The 23868-nt window shown below is 36.5% G+C and overlaps 1 protein-coding gene across 3 annotated transcripts in view; it reads right to left on the bottom strand.

Annotated features, from left to right (window-relative positions):
• DCDC1 (doublecortin domain containing 1) overlaps positions 1-23868 on the bottom strand; it is a 515544-nt gene that overhangs the window by 288900 nt on the left and 202776 nt on the right. For 2 of the 3 annotated variants that reach the window (XM_054441511.2, XM_063671024.1), the window contains one exon: positions 1511-1603. The exons of the other annotated variant lie outside the window; for it this stretch is intronic. In XM_054441511.2, the coding sequence (XP_054297486.1) occupies positions 1511-1603 (93 nt within the window). The remainder of the gene's footprint in view (positions 1-1510; positions 1604-23868) is intronic. 3 annotated transcript variants of the gene reach the window in all.

Below are 23868 nucleotides of genomic sequence, written 5' to 3'. Positions count from 1 at the left end.
TTTTCAAACACACAGAGAATGATATTTTTTCAAATTTATAATTAACAACCTAGTCTTGTAACTTGTTAATATTCAGGAGAATGAGTCAGAACTATAATTTAAATCTGTGTAATTGCTATTTATTACATTTTAGAAATGGTTTAATTTTCCTTATGAAATATTATCTACTGAGATGGCTAATCGATTTTTACAATATAGTTTTTAATACCAGACAAGTGTGTCCCAAATACTAATGTGGTCTCCAATGTAAGAGTAGAATTTACACAGGAAAATTTGGTGCATGCTACCTGTTCATCTATTACAAAACACATGGTTAGTAAGGAAGATGAAATCATAATGATACGACATACCAAAACCCTGAAGCTTGAATGCATTTATTTACCAAAATATCAAAAAAAATATGAAAAATTTATTTTTAAAGTATTCACATTATCTTATTTCTGAAGTTACTTTGGATTTTTACTGACAGTGGTACATAGAAATTAGAAAATTCACATTCTTTCCTTAGAAAGATTAAATGCTTCTGCACTCCAGGAAATGACATGAAAATCATTTTCCCCTTTTGTCTAACACCAATTTTGTATTATTTCATTTATGGACTATGCTGTCAACTTCACAGCATGAGCTTTGAAGAGAAGAAGGTTTGCTTTAATAATAATATTGTTCCTCATTACAATATTGCCTACAGAATCTTCTGATTAGCTCACTTAGGCTTAACATTTGTAAACTATAGTTTGCCCTTGATAAAAAAATAACTTTGTTAGTATTTCTAAAATTCAGAACAATAACTCTATTCTTAGAAAACCAGATGTAACAGCAAGATATAGTATTTATCAAAAATTCAAAAAATTTTTGTTTTTCCTATGTTGGTAGGTTTTATAACTTCCAGTTTCAAATTGCATGTAACAATTTACTAATTTAGAAAATTTATGAGAAAATATTCATGAAACTTTTTTCAGAAAATTATACTTTGATTTATTCTTTCAAGCATACAATTATTTTTCATGCTGTCTATATCAATAAAATGATACCCGGTTGTGATCACTTTGTTTCTATCATAAGTTGTTTTCAGTTAACAAGAGTTGATTTACTATAAGACTCAAAGTAAAATTTATCTTCGTTTTAAAATTAGTGTTCATTGCAGGTTTTTGTTTGTTTGTTTTTGTTTTGTTTTGTTTTGTTTGTTTTTTTACGGAGTCTCGCTGTTGCCCAGGCTGGAGTGCAGTGGCGCAATCTCTGCTCACTGCAACCTCTGCCTCCCGGGTTCAAGCAATTCTCCTGCCTCAGCCTCCTGAGTAGCTGGGATTACAGGTGCCTGCCACCATGCCCGGCTAATTTTTGTATTTTTAGTAGAGATGGGGTTTCACCATGTTGGTCAGGCTGGTCTCAAACTCCTGACATTGTGATCTGCCCACCTCGGCCTCCCAAAGTGCGGGGATTACAGGCGTAAGCCACTGTGCCTGGCCCTCATTGCAGTTTTAAAATACAGTTTACAAAGTTATTTCCTTACTTCTTCTTGTTCCTTATGGTGTTCTTTTGCTGTCATTGAAAGAATGACTTTTTCTGTAATTTTCTCCTTCTGTTCATTCATGACCAGGTTCAACTAGAAAAAATAAACAGCATGAAAGCAGGTATCTATTGACACCTAATAGCAACATTTATTCAAACAAGTAGTTAAGCATAATCATGAATGTGATTTGATATTAATTTCGCTGACACATGAAAATAAACTCTGAATTTCATTTTTATATTTAAAACATTTAACAAACTGAATCTTTTACTTTCAATCTTTTATTGTTTTCAGGATTACTAAAGAGGACTTAGGGCAAGAGTGTCCTTAACTGCAGGTGTTAGACACTGATGAGTACTTTTATAAAGCATTTCATTAAAATGGACACAGCAACTTTTTTAAAAAAATTAGGTTAATATTTCTATTAAATCCTTTCGTTATGCGTAGGGAGTAAATTGTTCGCTGTTATGTCGGGATAAGAAGTCGATGACATAAACCAAAAGTATCAGTTCAACAGTCTAGAATGATGCTAAATCATTTATAATACTTCATGACAAAGGATCATATATCTAAATACATAAACAGTTACTTTGAACCTCCTCCATTTACAAAGCTAGATAAAGGTCTTCTACTACTGCTGCCAACCCATGTGTTACAAAAAAATGAATGTGGCCCATTCTATATTTCTTTATAAATAATCCTTACAGAAACAAATGCTATTTTCATGCTAAACATGAAATTGTTATGTTTTATATGAAATTCTTATTTTCAAACAAAAATGATGTTAAACTCCCAAAATAATATTTGCTCAACAGACTGACATTAATAGAGAACAAGAGCCTAATAGAGAACGCTCTGAATTGGAATATTTAATAATTCTTTAGCAACGGACTTGCCATACCATATTTCCTTATTGAGGATTGGAGTAAAAATGAATAACGACCATGTTTTTACATTTTGTTTTGTTAGTGTTGTTATTTTAAGTAAGCTTTCTCAATTGTATGCCTGGAAAATCATGTTTGAGTGAACATAAATCTTTAATCCAAACCCTACCTGAAGACTTACTCCTATATTTGGCATAAAATAGAGGAAGGGAGGTTCAAAAATATGACCTCTTGAATCTAGATGTGCATATATACTAGAATAATAGTATTAAACTTGTAGACACTTCATCTGATGATATGAGACACAGCAAAGTATATCAGAGATTCTGTTTTGTTAGAGAGAAAAGGCCCAGAAATCTTTTGGTGATTCTGATGATCACCCTAGATAAGGAGCTGGGAAATGTTTCTGTAAAGGGCCAGATCGTAAATATTTTAGGCTTTGTGGGGGCGGCGGGAGAATACAATCTCTGCTGCAATTACTTGACTCTGCCACTGTAGCATGAAATAGACACTATATATATATATATATATACACACACTATATATATATATACACATATATACATATCTATTTCATGCTACAATGGCAGAGTCATGTATATATATGTATATGAGCATGACTATGCTTCAACAAAACTTTAAAAAACAATAATAACAACATGTGGCAGGCTGAATTTGGCCAACAAGCAGTGGTTGGCCAATCCCTGCCCTAGACTGAGAATCAGTGATAAACAGTTTTTGAAAAATCATTATGTGAAACTATTTCCAAGGGATATACAAAAAAGCCCTTAATACTAAGAAAACTTAAGTATCAAGCTCAACTTCCACACATGGAAGCCTAGGTGTGAACCATGGCACAACATATTGGTCTCAAGCGTCTGTTTATTTGATCAGGGGAGCTCTCATGTTGAGAGGAAACGGGTATAGAAGAGAGGGACTGGAGAATATTTACCAAGTTCATCTATGCTTTACAAAATTTATTTCCAAATGCAAAAACTTTCAGAACAGATCTTTCTTAAAGGGAAGCAAAACAAAACAAAAACACAGCCATGAAACTCTTTGGTGCCACAGCAGGTGAGGCCAATGCTAATGAGTTTTCAGGGCCGTGACATTTAGAACTGCTGCCAAGGAACTTTTTATTTAAAAGGTGGGAATTCTTTACCTTTGAAAGCACCACAGTTGGAAAAAAAATCACCTCCACTCTAAAATTCAACTACTAAAGAAGCACTAGCTAATCTACATAAAAGGGGGAAAACAGACCAATGCTACTGAAAAGCATCACAGCATAGTCCCAAAAGGGAAGTGCAGTAAGATGTTAAGAAATAAATGGTCACCAAAATATAAGGATACACACATGGGTCCTTTTCTAGAAATAGACAAGGCATTCCAAAAGATACATTTTAATGAAATCATTTAGAGGAAATCACTGAAAGTAAAAAGTCAAATTAAGAAAGGGCATTTTCAGCCTGAGGTATTAATAATATGCAGTGCTAACAGCATCTTTCCCTCAAATCCCATGACATGGTAACAACGGTAAGATTCTTCTCTCCTGTCACCTTTAATGAGAATATCCTGTTTCTTCATTAAAATAAAACTATATGCTTTCAATTTGCTGTTCTTATCTAAAATATATGAAATAACTTTTTGTCAATGGGTTTGATAATTCTGAGGTTGATTTTTCATGTGTTAAGAAGGGTAGAGATTTCAAAAATTAAAAATTGGAAACAGAAAGGTGGATAAAATTTGTAAATAACTGAAAAATCAAATCCCCACCATATAGGGGAGGAGGAAATCAAGTCACTTGGTTCTAAATATATCTTGTCCCTTTTAAATATAAGAAAGCATCTTCAAACAGTCATTGTGTGCGTGAAAATCTAACAAGCTAAACAGGAAGGTTTCATTCATCATTTTTGTCGGGCCTTGCTGCTAAGATTTTTTAAACTTGTAACAAACATTAGCCATACATACTTAGGTTAAAGTTGGGTTCATTCAATACTAATGGGAACCAGAATAGAACAATCAAGAAACTAATCAAGAACAGTATCCAAAATGAAAGAAACAAGAAACATAATGGCTCTGTCAAAGAAAACTGAACAAAATTTTTTCAGGAAAATGGTCTGGTTAGACAAACAGAAGATAAAAAGGAATAAATTCACATTAAGCAGTTAGTTTAGAAACTAAGGGAAAAAATTCACAAAGGTGTACCTGAAGTAACAGATTCCAATGAAACAATTTCCATTGGTTGTTACCTTCCAAACTATATCAGTTTACTTAAAACTATTAATACTAAGGTTTCAGGCATTGTGCCCTCTTCAAAGCCCTAAGGGGTCATAGTTTAGTAATATATAGTTCTTTTTAAAACATGTAGCTCCTTGTGACCATAATTAAAAGTGCTCTTAATTCTGAGGAATTCTTCAAATGTTTGCTGGCTCAGGAAGCTCTTTTATGGACATCCTAGAGGGGAAAACGGACTCAAGACCTCCTGCTGGAGAAATACAGTCAGAACAGCAGTGATCCCTTCTTACGTGCATCACTCAGACTGATGGGTTTTCTTTTTAACTCTCCCCAAAATATTTTAAAGTGTGCTTAGAAAAATAACACAGATTGTGTAAAAATTTTAACAACATGTTAAGATCTTTAAAAATCTATTTTATAGGAGAAAAATACTATAGTAACTCTAGAGTTCAATTATTAATATCTTTAGAAAAGGTACAGTAATTTAACCAGCTAGTGTGTTGTGTCTATCTAATTCATATTGAAATTCCAGATAGGTACTAGCCAAAGGGGGAAAAGCCTTTTATTCCAACCAAACTCTCATTGCTCTGAACTATAGTTCTGCATGTTGGTTTCTCTGTATTAAGAATAGCTAATGATTCAAATGTGAAGTATATGATATGTGTTATATAAAATGTGCTTAATGAATCAACATGACCCAACAAGAAAAGTGAATCTATTAATATAAAAAAATCCAAGGTTTTCATGAGATCAATAGATTAGTTGATCTATTAATAAATATTTGATCCATATTTTACATGCAGATCAATATAGGTAATACTGTTTTAGCAGAAACAACACGATAATCAGCCTTCATATATATTGACAAGTTTCCCAATGGTCTGCTAATATACAAAAGACTGGGACAAATTACTTATTTATATATACAAAACATGGTTATAAAGGCCAGCTGCAGGTATTTTTTTGGAAAGTGCATTTTAATAAGGTCCTATTCAGTTACAGAACAAATGGAGAAGAAGTAGTTTGCACTACAGAGTTTAGCGCGAGAGCTTTCTCTTTTTCTAACCACGAAATCAATCATTTGTCCAGACTGTGGGAGTCAGAGTTAGTTACTGAAAAGAGCTCCGTATATAAACAAGTCAATAACTCATTGTGTGTTATTGTCAAGCTGAAGAAGTTGGCTTTCAAAGAGCTGCCCCAGCTTCTCTCAGAATGAATGTCACTGTATTCAGGGACTGGGAGAGAGTCCTTTGTTTCTAGCCATTGCTGGCTGCCATTTATGTATGGGAACGGGAGGTGGCTGCTGGGAGAGTGGGGGAAGCCACTATTTGGTATATGGATGTCCAGAAAACTCTGAATTTGGTCAACCTAGTTAATTTGTATCTGGAAATGCATTACTGGAATTAAGAGTGGCCACACAAAAAATATTTGGTAAAAGAATTAAACAATAAATGAGTCTGTACCCTTTCAAATTGGACAGGACTGATATTTTTGGTTGCCTACCTGTCCACAAAAATGAATCCAAAATCCAGGCACTGGTTTGAAAAGTTCAGATGTATAAAATCAAACTGGTGGAAAGGTCAACATATCAAATAAATGCAATCTGTTCCTGCCATAAATAGTAAGGTTGATTCTTGAGACTATCAAATGGAGTTTTCAAAGGATGTGTGTGTGTGTGTATACACATATGCTTCTTTTATTTATCTGTATTACACATATAAGTTCATAAAGAAGGTATATTTTAGGATAACAGAATTTCTTTAAAGAATGACTTTATGTGCTCAACATTTGTGATAAATTAAGGATATATTCCAACTATCTTTGACTTAAAATTAATTTAAATGTTTTTTAAATTCCTAAAATTAATAAGATATTATAATCTTATTTATTTGATCTTAATAATTGTTAAATACCTACTATTAATTCGGAATCAGACTAGGGACTATGAAGAAGCACAAGACTGGGTTTCAAGGTTTATAATTAAGCTGGGCAAGTTTAATAAATGGTCTTTTTTTGTCTTTTAGTCTCTAAAATTTTTACAAAAGCTTAGCTCTTGATTAAAATTGTAGTTGTGGGCAAGGAGGGAGTTGGGAACCTGAGCTGAGCTAAATTGATCGCACTTTCCCTCATAATTTAGAAAATCACAGCATTAAATAATATGACCTGTTTCCACACGCAACAAACTACTAGACATTTTTCCAGATACAAATAGTTAACAGTAAAGTGCAATATGGTTAAGGAGACAATTAAAAAACAATAGGAAGTGAGAAACAATATATGACACAAGGCACATCATAATGGCCAAATGGACACATAAACAATACAATCTATAAGTAAGAAGGACAGAAATATTATTTAGAGATGGAGTGGCTGGAGATGGAGAAGCATAAATAATAGGTAGTATCTGGCTAGAAAAAGATGAGAAGTGGTAATATGGGGCATCATTAATAAGCAATATGTTTATTATTTTTAATTAATAATTAATTACATGATGAAACTAGTTCTAAGTAAAATGAGTGAAGTGGCTGGACATAGCTTTGGGAGAGGGAGGGGAGAAGACAAGCTGAACCTTGAGGAAGAAGCAGAGAGAAAGGGCATGGCTGATCCAATCAGCTAAAGTAGTAGAAGGAATGATTCATTCCTTTGGGAAGCAAAGGGCTAGATAGTTAGTGTGAATCCATACTTAATCTATTTCTGAACTTAAATTTAAGTGGAGCATATGTGCCAAGAGCCCAGTCTTACAATGCAGGCAGAACTGAAGACTCAGTTCTCAGCTCTGCATTGGCTCAATTACATTCCCTCAAGCTATACATGCCTAACTCAGTGGCAATCTTAGAGATGCCTTTACTAAGTCCTGACCTAGCTCCTACTTTTAGTAACGCAATCTCACTTAAGTCCCTCTATAAAGAAATTCAAGAGTGCCACTTCTCATCTTGGGGAAGAGATAGAAACCTTTCATTTATAACTGGCTGTGAATTCTGGCTCTGCCATAAATTAGCTCTAAGACATTGAGCAATAGTGATGGTTAATGCAGCCCAAGCTTCCAAAGCCAGGGATTCCTCTCCTATCCTTGCTAATTCTTTGAATGACGCTACTTTGATCACAGCCTGTAGCTTCTTGAGGGCAGTTTAAGAGAGAAGGTATAAAAGAAACCATCATAATATTTGATAATCAGCAAACCAAAACATAACAACCATTTTAAAAGAGTATTATTTTAAAAGGGTTATAATTTGTCTAAAAGGACAAAAAAGGGAATTCTCCAAAACTTACTTAGCACTTAAAGAAACTTACTTACTTTTTTATTTTATTTTATTTTATTTTTTGAGACAGGGTCTTTCTTGCTCTGTTGTCCAGGCTAGAGTGCAGTGGTACAATCTTGGCTCACTGCAACCTCCGCCTCCCAGGTTAAAGTGATTCTCCTGCCTCAGCCTCCCTAGTAGCTGGGACTACAGGCACGTGCCACCATGCCTGGCTAATTTTTTTGTTTTTTTTTTTTAGAGATGGGGTTTCACCATGTTGCTTAGGCTGGTATCAAACTCCTGAGCAGGTGATCCACCAGCCTCGGCTTCCCAAAGAGCTGGGATTGCAGGCATGAACCACTGTGCCCGGCCAAAGACTGTACAAATGTTTAAGGTCTGATATTCTTTGACAAATTTTCCACTACATAGTTGTAGCATTTATGTTTTCACTAGCTATAAATAAAAACATCAGTTTCCCTGTATTCACTAGTCCTTAAATCCACTAATCTTTATCATCCATCAAATTTTTTGACCGTTTGGTAAGTTAAAACACATCATCTCATTGTTTTAGTTTGAATTATTCTATTAGTAGTAATATTGAACTTTTTTGTATGTATTTTCTTTTGTTATATGTATTTTTTCTTTTATGTTGTATGTTTACTTTCTTTGCTCTTACTTTCCTTGGTTTTTACCTTTTTATGAATGATTTTAAAAATCTGTCTGAAAGTGCACTTCACATATTAAGCATATTAACTTATTGTCACATTGCAAATATTTTCTCAGTATATTGTTGCTTTTGATGTTATTAAAGTTCCTTTTTGAGGTATAGTTCCAGACATTCATTTCATTAATTCTATCCATATTAGACTTAGAAAGACCCGTTTCCTTTTTAGACTTTATGACTCCAGCTACATTACCTTCTATAACTTTTATTATTATATTTAAATATTTAAGTTACCAAAAGTGTGTGAAGTAAAAAAATGCCTCCAACATGTTCTTCTAAAGTGATAGTCAACAGTACCTATTTCATAATTCACTCTTTCCTAGTTGATTTGAAATTTGGGCCACAATCCCTATCTGAGCCCTTGATGCTCGATGTATTGTGGAAATTCAGATTTTTTTTGGATTTTAGAAAAGTAATGAACTACATATCTGTATGCATATGGTGAGAGGACGGAGCCAGACAGAGCTTCATGGATGAGGCTGGACCAATATTGGGCCACAAAGGATTGATGGGGTTTGTCTGGATGATGGAGTCCATACCAGATGGGCAGAGAGGCAGGAGAAATACTGGAAGATAGGAACGAGCGCGTTGAGGAAACCAGTCTGAAGAGATGTTTACTAGGTAATGACCGGAAGTAGCCTTATTGGAGCTGAAAGGTACGTCATGCCCAGCTTAAACGACATTCACACTCTGCTCTATAAGGGTGGTGGCCTATCTGGCTTATTTTTTCAGGATTCCAGAATTCTGAATGCAGTTCTCCAGTTCTTTGATTCAGATAATTACTTTAGTAGGTGAGAAATGCACAGAGAAAATGTGGTTCTTCTCTTTGGGTAGAGTAATGAGAAATTTGAGTGAGGAAAAGTATGCAGGACTGGCCTCACTGAAGTGGCAGCGTGAGCAGAAAGAATACAGAGACAGCCTGGCAGACGTGATTCTCAGCTGAACTCTCAAGATGTTTTGGAGAATTCATAAACAACTTACGATGTTTTATTTGATACACTTGATTGTCCTTCTCAATTTGGTAAGTGCCAGCTTATTACCCTAAAGATGTGCAGTGTGGCTGCATTTTATTCCTCTCCTTTGTCTTATAAATCCTGTTTTGTCTTTGTTCCTTGGCTTAGTCTATCAATACATTACATCACATGCATGTATATAATTTGTGGCAAAATAACCAAATGACTGAGTTAGACACTAATATTACTTTCTTCCTGAGCTGTCACCCACTGGATAATGGGGGCAAAATAACTGAATGTCTAAATCAGTTTAAAGCTTAGTTTAATCCAGTCTTTTTTTTTTTTTTTTGAGAAGGAGTCTCGCTCTGTTGCCCAGACTAGAGTGCAGTGGCACAATATCGGCTCACTGCAACCTCCACCTCCCAGGTTCAAGGATTCTTTGACCTCAGCCTCCCGAGTAGCTAGGATTACCTGCTTGCACCACCATGCCTGGCTATTTTTTTTTTTTTTTTGTATTTTTAGTAGAGATGGGGTTTCACCATGTTGGCCAGGCTGGTCTTGAACTCCTGACCTCAGGTGATCTGCCCACTTTGGCCTCCCAAAGGGCTGGGAATATAGGTGTGAGCCACCATGCCCAGCCCTAGTCATTTAAATAGCTATTTTAGGTCATGATTTCTCTCAGAAAGCCTCTCCTTTTCCCTGTTGGTTTACTTAAGGTGCAATATGGAAGAAGGGGTTGTGTGGCTTTCATATCCTCAAGGTGTTGGGGGGAAGGGGCCTCTGATGTTGTGCTGCCCTTTTGAATGTACACATTGGCACAGCAGCTGCTAGTCGATGGAAGGATGGCCCATGTTCACTTGGCTGCTGGATGCCCCACTGGCCTGCAGCGTGTGAACTTATGGCCCATTCTTTTGACTCAGGCATTTTTTATGGTGGTGCTTCCTAGATGATCCAACCTAAACTTGACTTCCTGTGTTATTAGAAACTCCTTCTAACCTCCGGCTGAAACACCCACTTGACCTTGGCTTAACTGGTCTGTGACACTATCATCACCATAGAGCCATCTTTCCTTGACTATGCCAATATCCTGTGACAAACTTCCCAGCTTAACTCTCAGTTACTTCCACGACCTAGGACACATGAAAACCAAGCGTGGTTCAGAAAATGTCAGGCCTCCTTCTGCCTGCCTTTGATATGCCATCGTGTCGAGGTGGCTGTATCCTAGGTTGCTACAGAATAGCTTCTTCCTGTGTCTCAATATTAAGGGGAGTGGGGCAGAAGTCCCTTCTGCCTGAGCACTTGTTTTCATTTACCTGGTACTTGCCTTCCTCCCTAAGCCACATCCTGCAGAAGGAGCATTTAGGACTCACTTATCTGGCTGTTGGAGTTTTCTTCTCCCTTTTCTTAGACTTCTTCCTGTATTTCCTCTAGGACAGAAGGGGCTGAAATTTTATTTCTGTGTTGTTTCTTTCTTATTCCTCACTCCAGCAAAGGTTCAACAACAGACAGAGTCCTACTGTTAACTTTAAAGGGGGAAATTTGTGGGCTGAGCCTTCTAAGTTTAACTGTGTATATGCTAATTGGGAGGAGTAAAGGTTTTTCTTGAGAGGCAAATCCTCTCTCAAGGAAACAGCCTTCTTTGCAAGGATATTGTCTTGTTGCACAATTCCATTGAACACTCAGCAACAATATTATTGTGACAAGCTCTACAGATGCCTGGGGGCTAGTTTTGGCAGCTTTGTACTTGCAAAGGCCTGAAAGAAAAGCACATTGATAATTTAAAAATCATTACACTGGTTATATTAACCATTATAATATATGAAGGACTTCTTTAAACTTGTGACATGATTAAGATATTTGAGTTGGATACCTTAGGTTCCAAGGAATAGATACTCGCTCAGATCTTCTAAATTCATGGGACATTTACTGTGAGGACATATGTGACATATCTATTAGGGCTGATGGGTTGCAATCAATGGGAGCTGATCCAGGCTAACTTACGCAAAACCAGAATTTAATAGGATGGCAGGTGGTAGCCCATGGAATTCAAGGGAAGGCCAAAGAAAGAGTCTGCAGAGAGTGGGAATCACTCCAGACATCTCGATCTAAGGAACAGTCTCTTTACAGTGCTGCTAATGGTACAGATTTTCTCTAATTCTTTATGCCTCTAAGTGGCTCCCTTCATGACTATCTCTTAAGAGAGAGGCTGATTGGCCTGGCTAGGTCACTGTGCTTGCAGAGCACAGTTCCTCCAAAACTCAGAGTGGTCGTGGAAGAAATGCAGTAGAGAGGCAGTTTGAGAGGGCAAGCTGAGTTCAGGTTAGGGCACATGGCATTCCTGATCATGGCGGAATATCTAAGCAAAAAGTTTATAATCTGGCTACTGAGTCAGGACTAATTTAGAACCATTTTCTTCACAGAATGTGTAAGAGCTAGAATTTATTATTACCAAAAAAAAAAAAAAAACAGCAACGGAAAAAGATCTTAAAAGCCATTTAAGGCCGGGCGCCGTGGCTCACACTTGTAATCCCAATAGTCTGGGAGGCCGAGGTGGGCGGATCACTTGAGCTCAGGAGTTCGAGACCAGCCTGGGCAACATGGCAAAACCCCATCTCTACCAAAAATACAAAAAACTAGCCGGGCATGGGATAATCGCTTGAGCCTGGAGGTGGAGGTTGCAGTGAGCCAAGACTGTACCACTGCACTCTAGCCTGGACAACAGAGCAAGAAACACCCTGTCTCAAAAAATAAACTAAAATAAATAAATAAATAAGTTTCTTTAAGTGCTAAGTAAGTTTTGGAGAATTCCCTTTTTGGTCCTTTTAGACAAAGTATAACCCTTTTAAAATAATACTCTTTTAAAATGGTTGTTATGCTTTGGTTTGCTGATTATCAAATATTATGATGGTTTCTTTTATACAGAGAAAGACTCCGTCTCAAAAAAAAAAAAAATGTTCACAGTCTCTTTGATCCAGAAATTCCACTTCTTTTTTTATTTCAATAGTTTTCAAGGTACGGGTGGTTTTCGGTTACATGGATAAGTTCTTTAGTGGTGATTTCTGAGATTTTGGTGCACCTGTCACCCGAGCAGTATACACTGTGCCCAATATGTAGTATTTTATCCCTCACCCCCTCCCAACTTCCCCCCAAGTCCCCAAAGGCCATTATATTACTCTTATGCCTTCGCATCCTCAAAGCTTAGCTCCCACTTATAAATGAGAACATATGATATTTATTTTTCCATTACTGAGTTACCTCACTTAGAATAATGGCCTCCAGCTCCATCCAAGTTGTTGCAAATGACATTATTTTATTCCTTTTTATGGCTGAGTAGTATTTTATGGTGTATATATACCACGTTTTCTTAATCCACTCATTGGTTGATGGGCACCTGCAAATTGTGCTGTTATAAACATGCATATGTGCATGTGGCTTTTTCTTACAATGACTTCTTTTCCTTTGGGTAAGTACCCAGTAGTAGTGAGAGGTGAAGCCAGCTGGACTTCCTGGGTCGAGTGGGCACTTGGAGAACTTTTCTGTCTAGCTAGAGGATAGTAAATGCACCAATCAGTGCTCTGTGTCTAGCTAAAGGATTGTAAACGCACCAATCAGCACTCTGTAAAATGGACCAATCAGCAGGATGTGGGCAGGGCCAAATAAGAGAATAAAAGCTGGCCACCCCAGCCAGCAGCAGCAACCCGCCCAGCAGTGGCAACCTGCTCGGGTCCCCTTCCACGCTGTGGAAGCTTTATTCTTTTGCTCTTCACAATTAATCTTGCTGCTGCTCACTCTTTGGGTCTGCACTAACTTTGTGAGCCATAACACTCACCATGAGGGTCTGTGGCTTCATTCCTGAAGTCGGCGAGACCATGAACCCACCGGGAGGAACAAACAACTCCAGACGCGCCACCTTTAAGAGCTGTATCACTCACTGCGAAGGTCTGCGGCTTCACTCCAGAAGTCAGCAAGACCACGAACCCACCCGAAGGAAGAAACTCTGGACAGCTCTGAACATTTGAAGGAACAAACTCCGGACACACCATCTTTAAGAGCTGTAACACTCGCCGCAAGGGTCCACAGCTTCATTCTTGAAGTCAGCAAGACCAAGAACCCACCCGAAGGAATAAATTCCAGACACAGTAGGATTGCTGGATCAAATGGTTGTTCTACTTTTAGTTCTTTAAGGAATCTCCATACTGTTTTCCACGGTGGGTGTACTAATTTACATTCCCACCAGCAATTTAAAAGTGTTGCCTTTTCACCACATCTACACTAACAGCTATCGTTTGTTGACTTTTTAATTATGGCCATTCTTCCAGAAGTAATGTGGCATCTCTCATTGTGGTTTTAATTTGCCAGAAATTCCACTTCTAAAAATTTGTCAACAGGAAATAACTACGAATATGCACCCAAAGATTGACTAAGAGGATGACAAAACATTGCTTGCAATAGTAAAAGGATTGCATGCTATGTAAATGTTCAAAAATAAGGGGATTAGTAAAATAAACCAGTAGGGTAGAATATCATCATCTATTTAAAATAATGCCATGAAATATTTAACAATGGGAAATAATGTCATTACATTAAATGAAAAATCAAGTCTCAAAAAGTAAATAAAATTTTAAATATGGATCAGTATATATAAAAAGGGCATACGCCAAAATATTGGGAATAGCTACTCAGAATGGTGAGGCCATGATGAGTAGGATAACCCTCTTTCTTTTTAATTTATATCAGCTTTACTCAACTAAATTTCCTACAATATCTATCTATCTATCTATCTATCTATCTTTCCATCTGTATAAAGAGAAAGAGATGCATTAATTTTGTAATAAGAAAGCCTCTTTTTAATACTCCTTTCCTTGTCACCCACCAATACATCTAATTTACTACTGTACTTATTTCTTATCATCTAATCTATGTCCACACTTTCTCCAACATAATTGCTTTTTCCCTTATTTCTTCTCTATTTTTAAAAGATCAAATATAATTCAAAAAAAGCCTAAAATTTATAAAAATAGACAAAAGGAGATAAACTATTATCACCTTTGCTTTTAAAATTGCCAACAGGCTACTAAACTTTTGTGAGAATCAAAAAAAGAAAGTAGTGTAAATTGTGTCAGGCAATGCAAGATTAATAAATTCTTATTTAAGAATTGCATTAAACTATATTTCCTGCTTCTTAAAAGTGAACGGAAATGAAAACAAAGATGAGTAAGAGAAAAGGGTGGGATACTCACTGCCTACTCTGTCACACTGTTCTGGGCACGGCGGATACACTGTATCACTCAGCTCTCAAAATAACTTCAGCACGTTTGTGTAAATGATGCTTAAAGAAGTTAAGTAGCATGCTCATGAACACAAGGCAAAGAAAATTGAAAAACTAGGATTCAAATCCAGGCATGTCTAACTTCAGCCACTTATGATTTTTAATTTTGTCTTGGATACATCAGAAAATACGATAAAATGAAAAAATAGCTAGATAGTAACAAACTGGCAATTTTTTAATTCAAATTGAAGCATAAAATTATGAAAGCTCAGAGTCAAAAATCAGAATTCTATTATGATTTTTTATGACCTAATGAGAAAACAAATTACATTTGGAGCCTTTAATCTACGAGAATTCATTTTGGAAGATTATACAAAAAAGAAACTGGATAAAGATCCACTGGCTGTCTGCAATTATTAATGAAACTTACCTAACCTCTACTTCATCTCTAGGATTATCAAAAACAGCACCCAATGTCATTTTTTTTTGTACTGAAAATATCCACTAATCTATTCTAATACAATACAACAATTAATGAATACTCAGAGGTGCTATTAACAGTTTTGTATTTAATATTTTAGACATTTTCCTAGGCACATGTATAGAAATACAGGTACATGTAAAGTACATGATGTTATGTTTACAGAAACGGTATCACATCGCCATATTAGTTGACAGCTTGCTTATTTTGCATAGCAATGCATTCAAATGTTCCTTAAAAACATCTTAAGCAGACCTATAACTATCTAGTCACCTATAGTTATCGAAAGGTACAAAGGTCAAAAGGTACAAAGTTTCCATTAGAAGGTATAAGTTTTAGTGATCTATTGCACAGCATGGTGACCGTAGTTAATAATATGTTGTATATATTTCAAAATTTTAAATGTTCTCACCACAAAACAGTGATAATTATGTAGTAATGGACATGTTAATTCACTTGATGTAATCATTCCATGATATGTGTGTGTGTCTCATAACATCACATCGTACCTCATAAATATAATTATTATTTGTCAATTAAAAATAAAATTAAATACGAATAATTTTCATTCAACCTGGTTCAATTTTTTCATTTCATGTCTAATTGAAAGCTCTCTCCTCATCACAGTGCAAATTAGACTTGCGACACAAGAAGTTTGGAATAGGGATAGAAGAACATTGTCTTTATTTTCATAATCCTTAACTCTGTCACTATTGGGGACGCATCATTTTTGCCTCCGCTCCTTTGGAGAGAACTTAGTCACATGGCCATTTCCAACTGTAAGTCAGGCTGGGAGATAGAGTATAGTTGTATTTCAAAAAAAGAAAGGAGTGATTCTAATGGAAAGCTAAAAGTCTCCACCACAGTGTTGCTCTATACAGGGTAAACATGTGACCTACTGTTCAAATCAGGAGTTGCTGAGAGTGAAATAATTAGGCAGAGATAACAAGTAAATTCTAGGAGCGTTTTGGGAAAATTCTCTTCCACTATTTCTCTGCTTACTAAAGTCCTCTAATCTCTTTGGGTCGCCTTTCCTGAGGCAGTCTGTCATCTACTTTGTGTCACCAAAACAGTGTATTCACAGCTCGAACACATCAGCTCACACATTTGTTGAAATTATTTACTGTCTTTCTACTTTCTACTGTCTTGTGGTGTGCCTACACCTCCACTTTGCACCTGTGGCCATCCAAGAGGCTACTGAGTCTTCCCATTTCATTTGGTCCTAGTCAAGAGACAACAATCATGGCAAACCATGCCACAATGGGGCGGGCTAATTGGCTCAGTCCTGACTAACCACAGAACGGCATAATTAGTTCAGGAATGAGCAAAATTGGAACACTCGGGAATCTTTCCATGGGCTTTAATGTGTGGGAACTGAGAGAAAGATGGTTTCTTTCTCCATCCAGTGGCCCAGCTGCCATTTATCTCTATATATTGTTGCCATAAGGGAATACAGACTCTAAAGTTTGGATATATTCTCAATACTGGGTCAAAAAATGTTTAAACCTTGAGCAGGCTAAACCATACATATACCTATATTTTGGATTTAGCTGGTTTTTGAGCTCTAATGGAAGACAAAAATCTGACAATGTCACTGTCCACTCCAAACCCCTCCGTGACTCCCTACTGCCTACAGCTTAAAAACCCAAGCTCTTTATCATGGCATTACTATCTGGCTTCTCCCTCCTCATCTGCCTCTTCTCCCATCCCCTTCCTTACAACTCTGACTTGCCCTTACGCTATGTCACAGTTATTCTCATGTTATACAACTGTCTCAGGTCATCAACGCCCCTACATCCTGAAATTATGAGAGACTCTCAAAATCTACTCTTCAAACCCCCATCGCATTATCAAGCTCCTTCCCCACTCTGGGAATTCCCACTGTAATTACTTGTTATAACCATAAATTCTGTTGTGGGTTGTGGAGAATATAAGGATAAAAAGTAGATTACTGGCCAGTCACGGTGGCTTACGCGTGTAATCCCAGTATTTTGGGAGGCCGAGGCGGGCGGATCACTTGAGGTCAGGAGTTCCAGACCAGCCTGTCCAACATGGTGAAACCCCATCTCTACTAAAAATACAAAAATCAGCCGGGCATGGTGGTGGGCGCCTGTAATCCCAGCTACTCGGAAGGCTGAGGCACAAGAATCATTTGAACCCAGGATGCAGAGGTTGCAGTATGCTGAGATTGTGCCACTGCACTCCAGCCTGGGTGATAGAGCCAGACTCAGTCTTAAAACACACACACACACACACACACACACACACACACACACGCAGATTACCATAACTCTATGCTGTATGATTCACACAGTGTCATGCACACACACACACACTCACACCTGTGCCACTGTTCAAACTGTTGCTCTGCCTATAATAATATGGTTTGGCTCTGTGTCCACACCCAAATCCCGTGTTGAATTGTAATCACCAGTGTTGGGGGAGGGACCTGGTGGGAGGTGATCAGATCATGGGGGCAGATTTCTCCCTTGCTATTCTCACGATAGCGAGTGAGTTCTCACAAGATCTGGTTATTAAACAGTGTGTGGCACTTCCCCTCACTCTCTCTCTCCTGCTCCGGCATGTGAAGAAGGTGCCTGCTTCCCCTTCACCTTCCTCCATGATGGTAAGTTTCCTGAGGCCTCCCTGGCCATGCTTCTTCTACAGCCTATGGAACTGTGAGTCAATTAAACCTCTTTTCTTCATAAATTACCCAGTCTCAGGTAGTTATTTATAGCAGTATGAGAACAGACTAATACAAATGCTCTCCCTCAACTAACACTCACACATACACTCAGACTCTGCTCTGGTTTACCTCCAGGAAGCCTGCTCTGACTTCTCAGTCCTAGGCCCAGGAGCCCATCTTTGATACCCTCTACTGTGCTCCTATATTAATTATGCAGTGTGCTATCACAGCACTTATCACAGTGGTAAGTGGTGTCTCTTACATGTTGATCCCTTCTACCAGACTGAGCTCCTCTAAAGTAGGCTCTTAGTATGTATTCATCTCTACATCTCTCATGCCTAGCACAGAATAGATATTTAACAAATACCAGTTAACCTGAACAGAGCTGTAGTGAAAATTATGGCTGGGATATATAGAATTATTAAAAGAAATTCTGGAAAGCCCTGAAGTCTGGTGCAATATATAAATATAAATAAAGGAGGATAAAGAGTCCATTGTCTGAAGCCATCTTCATCATGCAAAGCTGGCCTTTTACAATATATAAGGTTAGAAAAGGCTGTAAAAGGGAACCCTGGCACTGGATTTCATTACTGGCTCCGTCCTCTCTGGAGCCCAAGTGTCCATTCCTGCTGTGAAAGGCTAATGTGGATGCATTACTATGCCCTACTATGTGGTTCTTCCCAGGTGTTCAGCCTTGTGTTCTGCCAGTTACCACTCTGACCAGAAGCATTTTTAGGCAAACGGACATTTATTGTATAAGCTTGTAACTAATATATAACCTCAGAAGATTTATTTTTACTTAGTTCTGACTTTCAGAACCCGATTTGGATTCTAAATTTTTACTGTCCCGCATTTCTAATCCTGTCCATTTTTCAAAAAAGCTAAAACTTTTGTTGTTCACAATGGTTTGAATTTGGATACTAAGGAGGACTAATTTACTTAGTCTGAAATGGATTCCATTTTGCTTCCAAAAAGTTTGACCTCTCCACTTTATCTAGAACCTAGATCCTTTGATATTTTCATGTTCAATATTTGAATTCATCATCATCATCCATCATTAGAGGAGAGATAATTTCTTGAGGACTTACTATGTGCCAGGCACTGTGCTGGTGCTGGCACTGTCTCACTTATCTTTAAGAAAGTCAAGTATGTTTGAGCTATTTGTCCCAAAACATGACCCATTTCTCAAGACACAAACTTTGAAATCTCCACAGAAAAAATAATCTCCTTCCTTTCAATTCTTTTTGTGTCACATGTACAGAATTTTGCATCATCAACATCATTCAAAAATATGTATTGAATACTCATTATGTGTCAAGGTTAGGAAACAGTGGTTAACAAGCCAGACATTTCCTTCATGGAGCTTAACATCTTAGAAAGAAGGCAGACATAGGACAAGTAGGAGTAAGTATGACAAGCATAAAAAGAAGTGTGGAATTTGGAGGGAAACTACCCTAGGCTGGAGGCCACACCAGTAAATGCTCCCATGAGCCAGCAAGTTATGAAGCTAAAGGTGGGCAAGAGGTGACCATGTCGAGGTGGACAAGGGAAGAGCATTCTAGGCAGAGGAGACATTAGAGTCACCTCGTCCACAATATATCTCATACAGTATCTTCATCTTCAATATAACCCTAAAAAAATCATTATTGTCATTTTGCAGATGAGAAAAACTAAGACTCAGAGGTCAGACCAGTGAATAAGATTAGAACTCTTGCTGACTGGAACCTAAAACATTTCCAGTATGCTTAGCTCCTTCTCAAACTTGCCTTGCCCAGCCCATTTAGATCAGCAGTTGGCAAACTATTTCTGTAAAGAAACAGATAGTAAATACTTTTTAGGCTTTGCACACCAGAGGCAAAAACAAGTATAAAATATATGAACTTAAATAACAAGAGGGAAAAGAATTTCATGATGTGTTTTACAAAATTCAAAATCTAATTGAGTACAATATTTTGAAATACAGGTCTACTAATGAGAAGAATGTAATTCCTTTTAGGAGAATAATATTTCACTTAATTAGAGTTCAAAGCTAATGTTTCCTATCATCGAATCAATCACAAATATTCATCTGTGAAAACCATTCTAACTTTCTGATCATATCAAAACACGTGGCCAGTCAAATCTGGCCCCCAGGCTTAGCAACCCCTGAATTGGACTATAAACACTGAGATCAGTACTGAACAATAATTTAATGTGAGGCACACATGTAATTTTAAATTATCTAGTAGCTGCAGTAAAAAGAAACAGGTAAAATTTATTTTAGTAATATATTTTCTTTACCAAAAATGTAATTATTTATACATATAATTAATACAAAAAGTATTAATGGGCTATATTGCCATCTTTTTTCATACTAAATCTTTGAAGTCCAGTGTGAATTTTACATTTGCAACATGTCTTCATTTGGACTAGACACATGTCAAGCATAGCCCAGGGACAGGTCTGTGTCAGTCTAGGCATGTAAAAATAAGAAAGGTAGAAAATATAAAATCTGTGTTCCACTGAAGAATGCAAATTCTGTTTAAAAATGATTTTAAAATGATAACTGCCACTCAGCTGCACAAAATGCTGTGTGAAAAAGTGAACCAATGTGTTGCCAGATGTTCCAGATTTTATGAGACATATTTCATACTGCACATAGATGCTCAATAAATATTAAGACTTTCAAGTTAAAACAATAATGTTTGCAAATAAAATACTTCAAGAATATCACAGGAATGAAAGATGATAAAAATATATAAATAATCATATCCATATTTCCACCATCTTATAAAAATAAGTTTACCCACTTAGATTTTTCAATAGTATTTTAAAGAATAAAATTATTCAGCTAAATTATAAATAAATTAAATTATAAATAAAATTATTCAGTTAAAAGTGTTTTAACTGGCCAGGTGGGTGGCTCACATCTCTAATCCTGGCACTTTGGGAGGCCAAGCTGGGAGGATCGCTTAAAGCCAGGAGTTTGAGACCAGACTGGGCAACAAAGCAAGATTCCCTCTCCACAAAACATAAAAAATGAAAATTAAAAAATGAGCTGGGCATGGTAGGACTACACTTGTAGTCCTAGCTACTCTCGAGGCTGAAGTGGGAGGATCACTTGAGCCCAGGAGTTCAAGGTTACAGAGAAAGAGCAAGACCCTTTCTCAAAAAAAAAAGAAATATATATATATATATATATATATATATATATACACACACACACATATATATACATACATATATATGGATAAATGAATAAAATATATATATATATGTGCAATGGAATATTATTCAGGCCTAAGGGAAGAAAATTCTGATATATGCTAAACATGGGTAAACCTTGAAGACATTATGCCAAGTGAAATAAGCCAAGCACAAAAGGACAAATATTGTGTGATTCAATTTACGAGTTATCTAGAGTAATCAAATTCCTAAAAAACAGGAAGCAGAATGGTGGTTGCCAGGGTTGAGGGCAGGGGCAAATGGAGGCTTAGAACTTAATGTACAGAGTTGCAGTTTGGAAAGGTGAAAACTGTCTAGAAATGCATGGCAATGATGGTGGTAGAACAATGTGAATATTCTTATGCCACAGAACTGATCGATTAAAAATGATTTAAAATGGTAAAGTTTATATTGTGGTATTTTACTACAATAAAAAAGTAGCTATAACATATGTTAATAAGAAAAACACTTGTTTTTATTTAAAGACAAATAAAATTTGTATATATTTTTGGTGTGCAATATGATGTTCTGAAATATGTACATATTGCAGAATGGCTAAATCAAGCTCATTAACCCATGCATTATCTCATATATTTATTATTTTTTGCGATGAGAACACCTAAAATCTATTCTCTTAGCAATTTTCAAATATACAAAACATTGTTTTTATTTTATTTTATTGTATTTTTTTGTTTTTGAGATGGAGTCTCGCTCTGTCACCCAGGCTGGAGTGCAGTGGTATAATCTCGGCTCACTGCAAGCTCTGCCTCCCAGGTTCACGCCATTCTCCTGCCTCAGCCTCCTGAGTAGCTGGGACTACAGGCACCCGCCATCATGCCCCGCTAATTTTTTGCATTTTTTTTTTTTTTTTTTTAGTAGAGACAGGGTTTCACCATGTTAGCCAGGATGGTCTTGATCTCCTGACCTTGTGATCTGCCCGCCTCGGCCTCCCAAAGTGCTGGGATTACAGGCGTGAGCCACCGCGCCTGGCCAATACATTGTTTTTGACTATGGTCACCATGTTGTACAATAGATTTCATGAACTTAATCCTGTTAACTGAAATATTGTATTCTTTTTCCAAAATCTCCTCATTCCTCATTTCCACCACCAGCCACTGGCAACCATCACTCTACTCTCTGCTTCTATACATTTGACTGAAAATACCCATTTTTAATCTTTCTTGAAACAGTGAAGTATAGCCTTTCAAATTCAGACAAATTGGAGAAGAAAGAACATGAAACACTGAAATGTTTCATTATAAATGTTTTGAATTGTCTTTTTTCATATTCAAATATGCACACCAACTGCAACAAGATTAGCAATGTCAATTTTTTCAAACTGTGGTAACATTTCTTAGGAGACACAGAAAAATTGATAAGTTTGACTTGTAGTGAGTGTTCTGCTTATATCCAAATAAGCCCTTCCAAAGTGTCTAAAAATATTCAAAACAGTTGCTTTCCTGAGCATTTTATATATTCCCTCCCAATATCATTCTCATAATTGATAGGGATGTATACCAATAAAAATAAAAATATACCAATAAAAACACACCAATAATATAAATCGGATGTATACCAAAAAAAAACAAACAAACAAAAAAAACCAATAAAAATAAATAAAAATAATACCTGCTTTGAGGACTATTAAGAAAATGAAATGAGATAACTTTAATTAGACCAGAAAAATCTCATTATAAACTACAAAGCACTGTGCAAATATTTTTATTGTCAAATAATTAATAAAGCAAAGATCAACTTTTGTCCTGGTTCCACAGAAAACATCACACATTCCAGAAACAAAAGTCTGAATTGATAGATTACCAAAATAGCTGCTTTCCTCCAGCTAGGTTTATTGGCAAAATATTCTCTATTTCCTCTAATCCATGTAGGGACAAAAAGGTACATTGGTATCCACTCTGTGAATTTTAAGTACAATTTCATAGGGCAAATGCTTCCCGCAACTATTTGGATATCTACACTCTAACCCAGACAAATGTGCATTTATAGAGAAATCAGAGCAGGATGTTCCTAGCTCAATACTACTACTATCTAGTATCAAAGAAATCCCATCTCCATTTTCTAATGCATGGTCTGTATTTGGAATTCATTTCTGTGGGAGGTCATAGAGTCAAACACTACAACTGAGAGAGGAACTGTTATTCACAATGCAGGCAGTAAGTGTGAGCCAAGATTGCAAGGGCAATCAAATCTCATGCTTCAAGAAAGAAAATCATCATTTGCAAGGTCAGAAAAGGAATTTCCTCTTCTCTATTAATAGGAAATACAGGCAACTTGACAAACAAATTGTGAGGGATTAACAAAGTACTAATGATATCCCCTTCCACAAAAAAAGAAAAAAAATCAATGGCTTAGCTGTGTAGGTGGCATGATCCTGTGTAAGAAGTCTGTGTCCTTGTGTTTTGTACCATTTGAAGTGACACACATTTAGTTCATTTCCACCAAGTGTCTTTGTAATAATAACCCCAAGGAATTCTTCAGTTGCCATTCTTAATAATGAAATTTTATTTCCATTAATTCATTAATTTCTGATTATTTTAACACAGCAATACTTGAGAAATTAACTTTATTGTCACTTTACTTTCCATAAAATTTTAGGTTTTTCTAACATAAAAATTTATTAATAGGTGACTATAAGCCCTTAGTCATTTGAGGCTTTCCTTCA

This window comes from Pongo pygmaeus, chromosome 9 (genome assembly GCF_028885625.2).
Source record: "Pongo pygmaeus isolate AG05252 chromosome 9, NHGRI_mPonPyg2-v2.0_pri, whole genome shotgun sequence".
Taxonomy (NCBI): Eukaryota; Metazoa; Chordata; class Mammalia; order Primates; family Hominidae; genus Pongo; species Pongo pygmaeus.
This window is presented reverse-complemented; position numbering and strand designations above follow the sequence as displayed.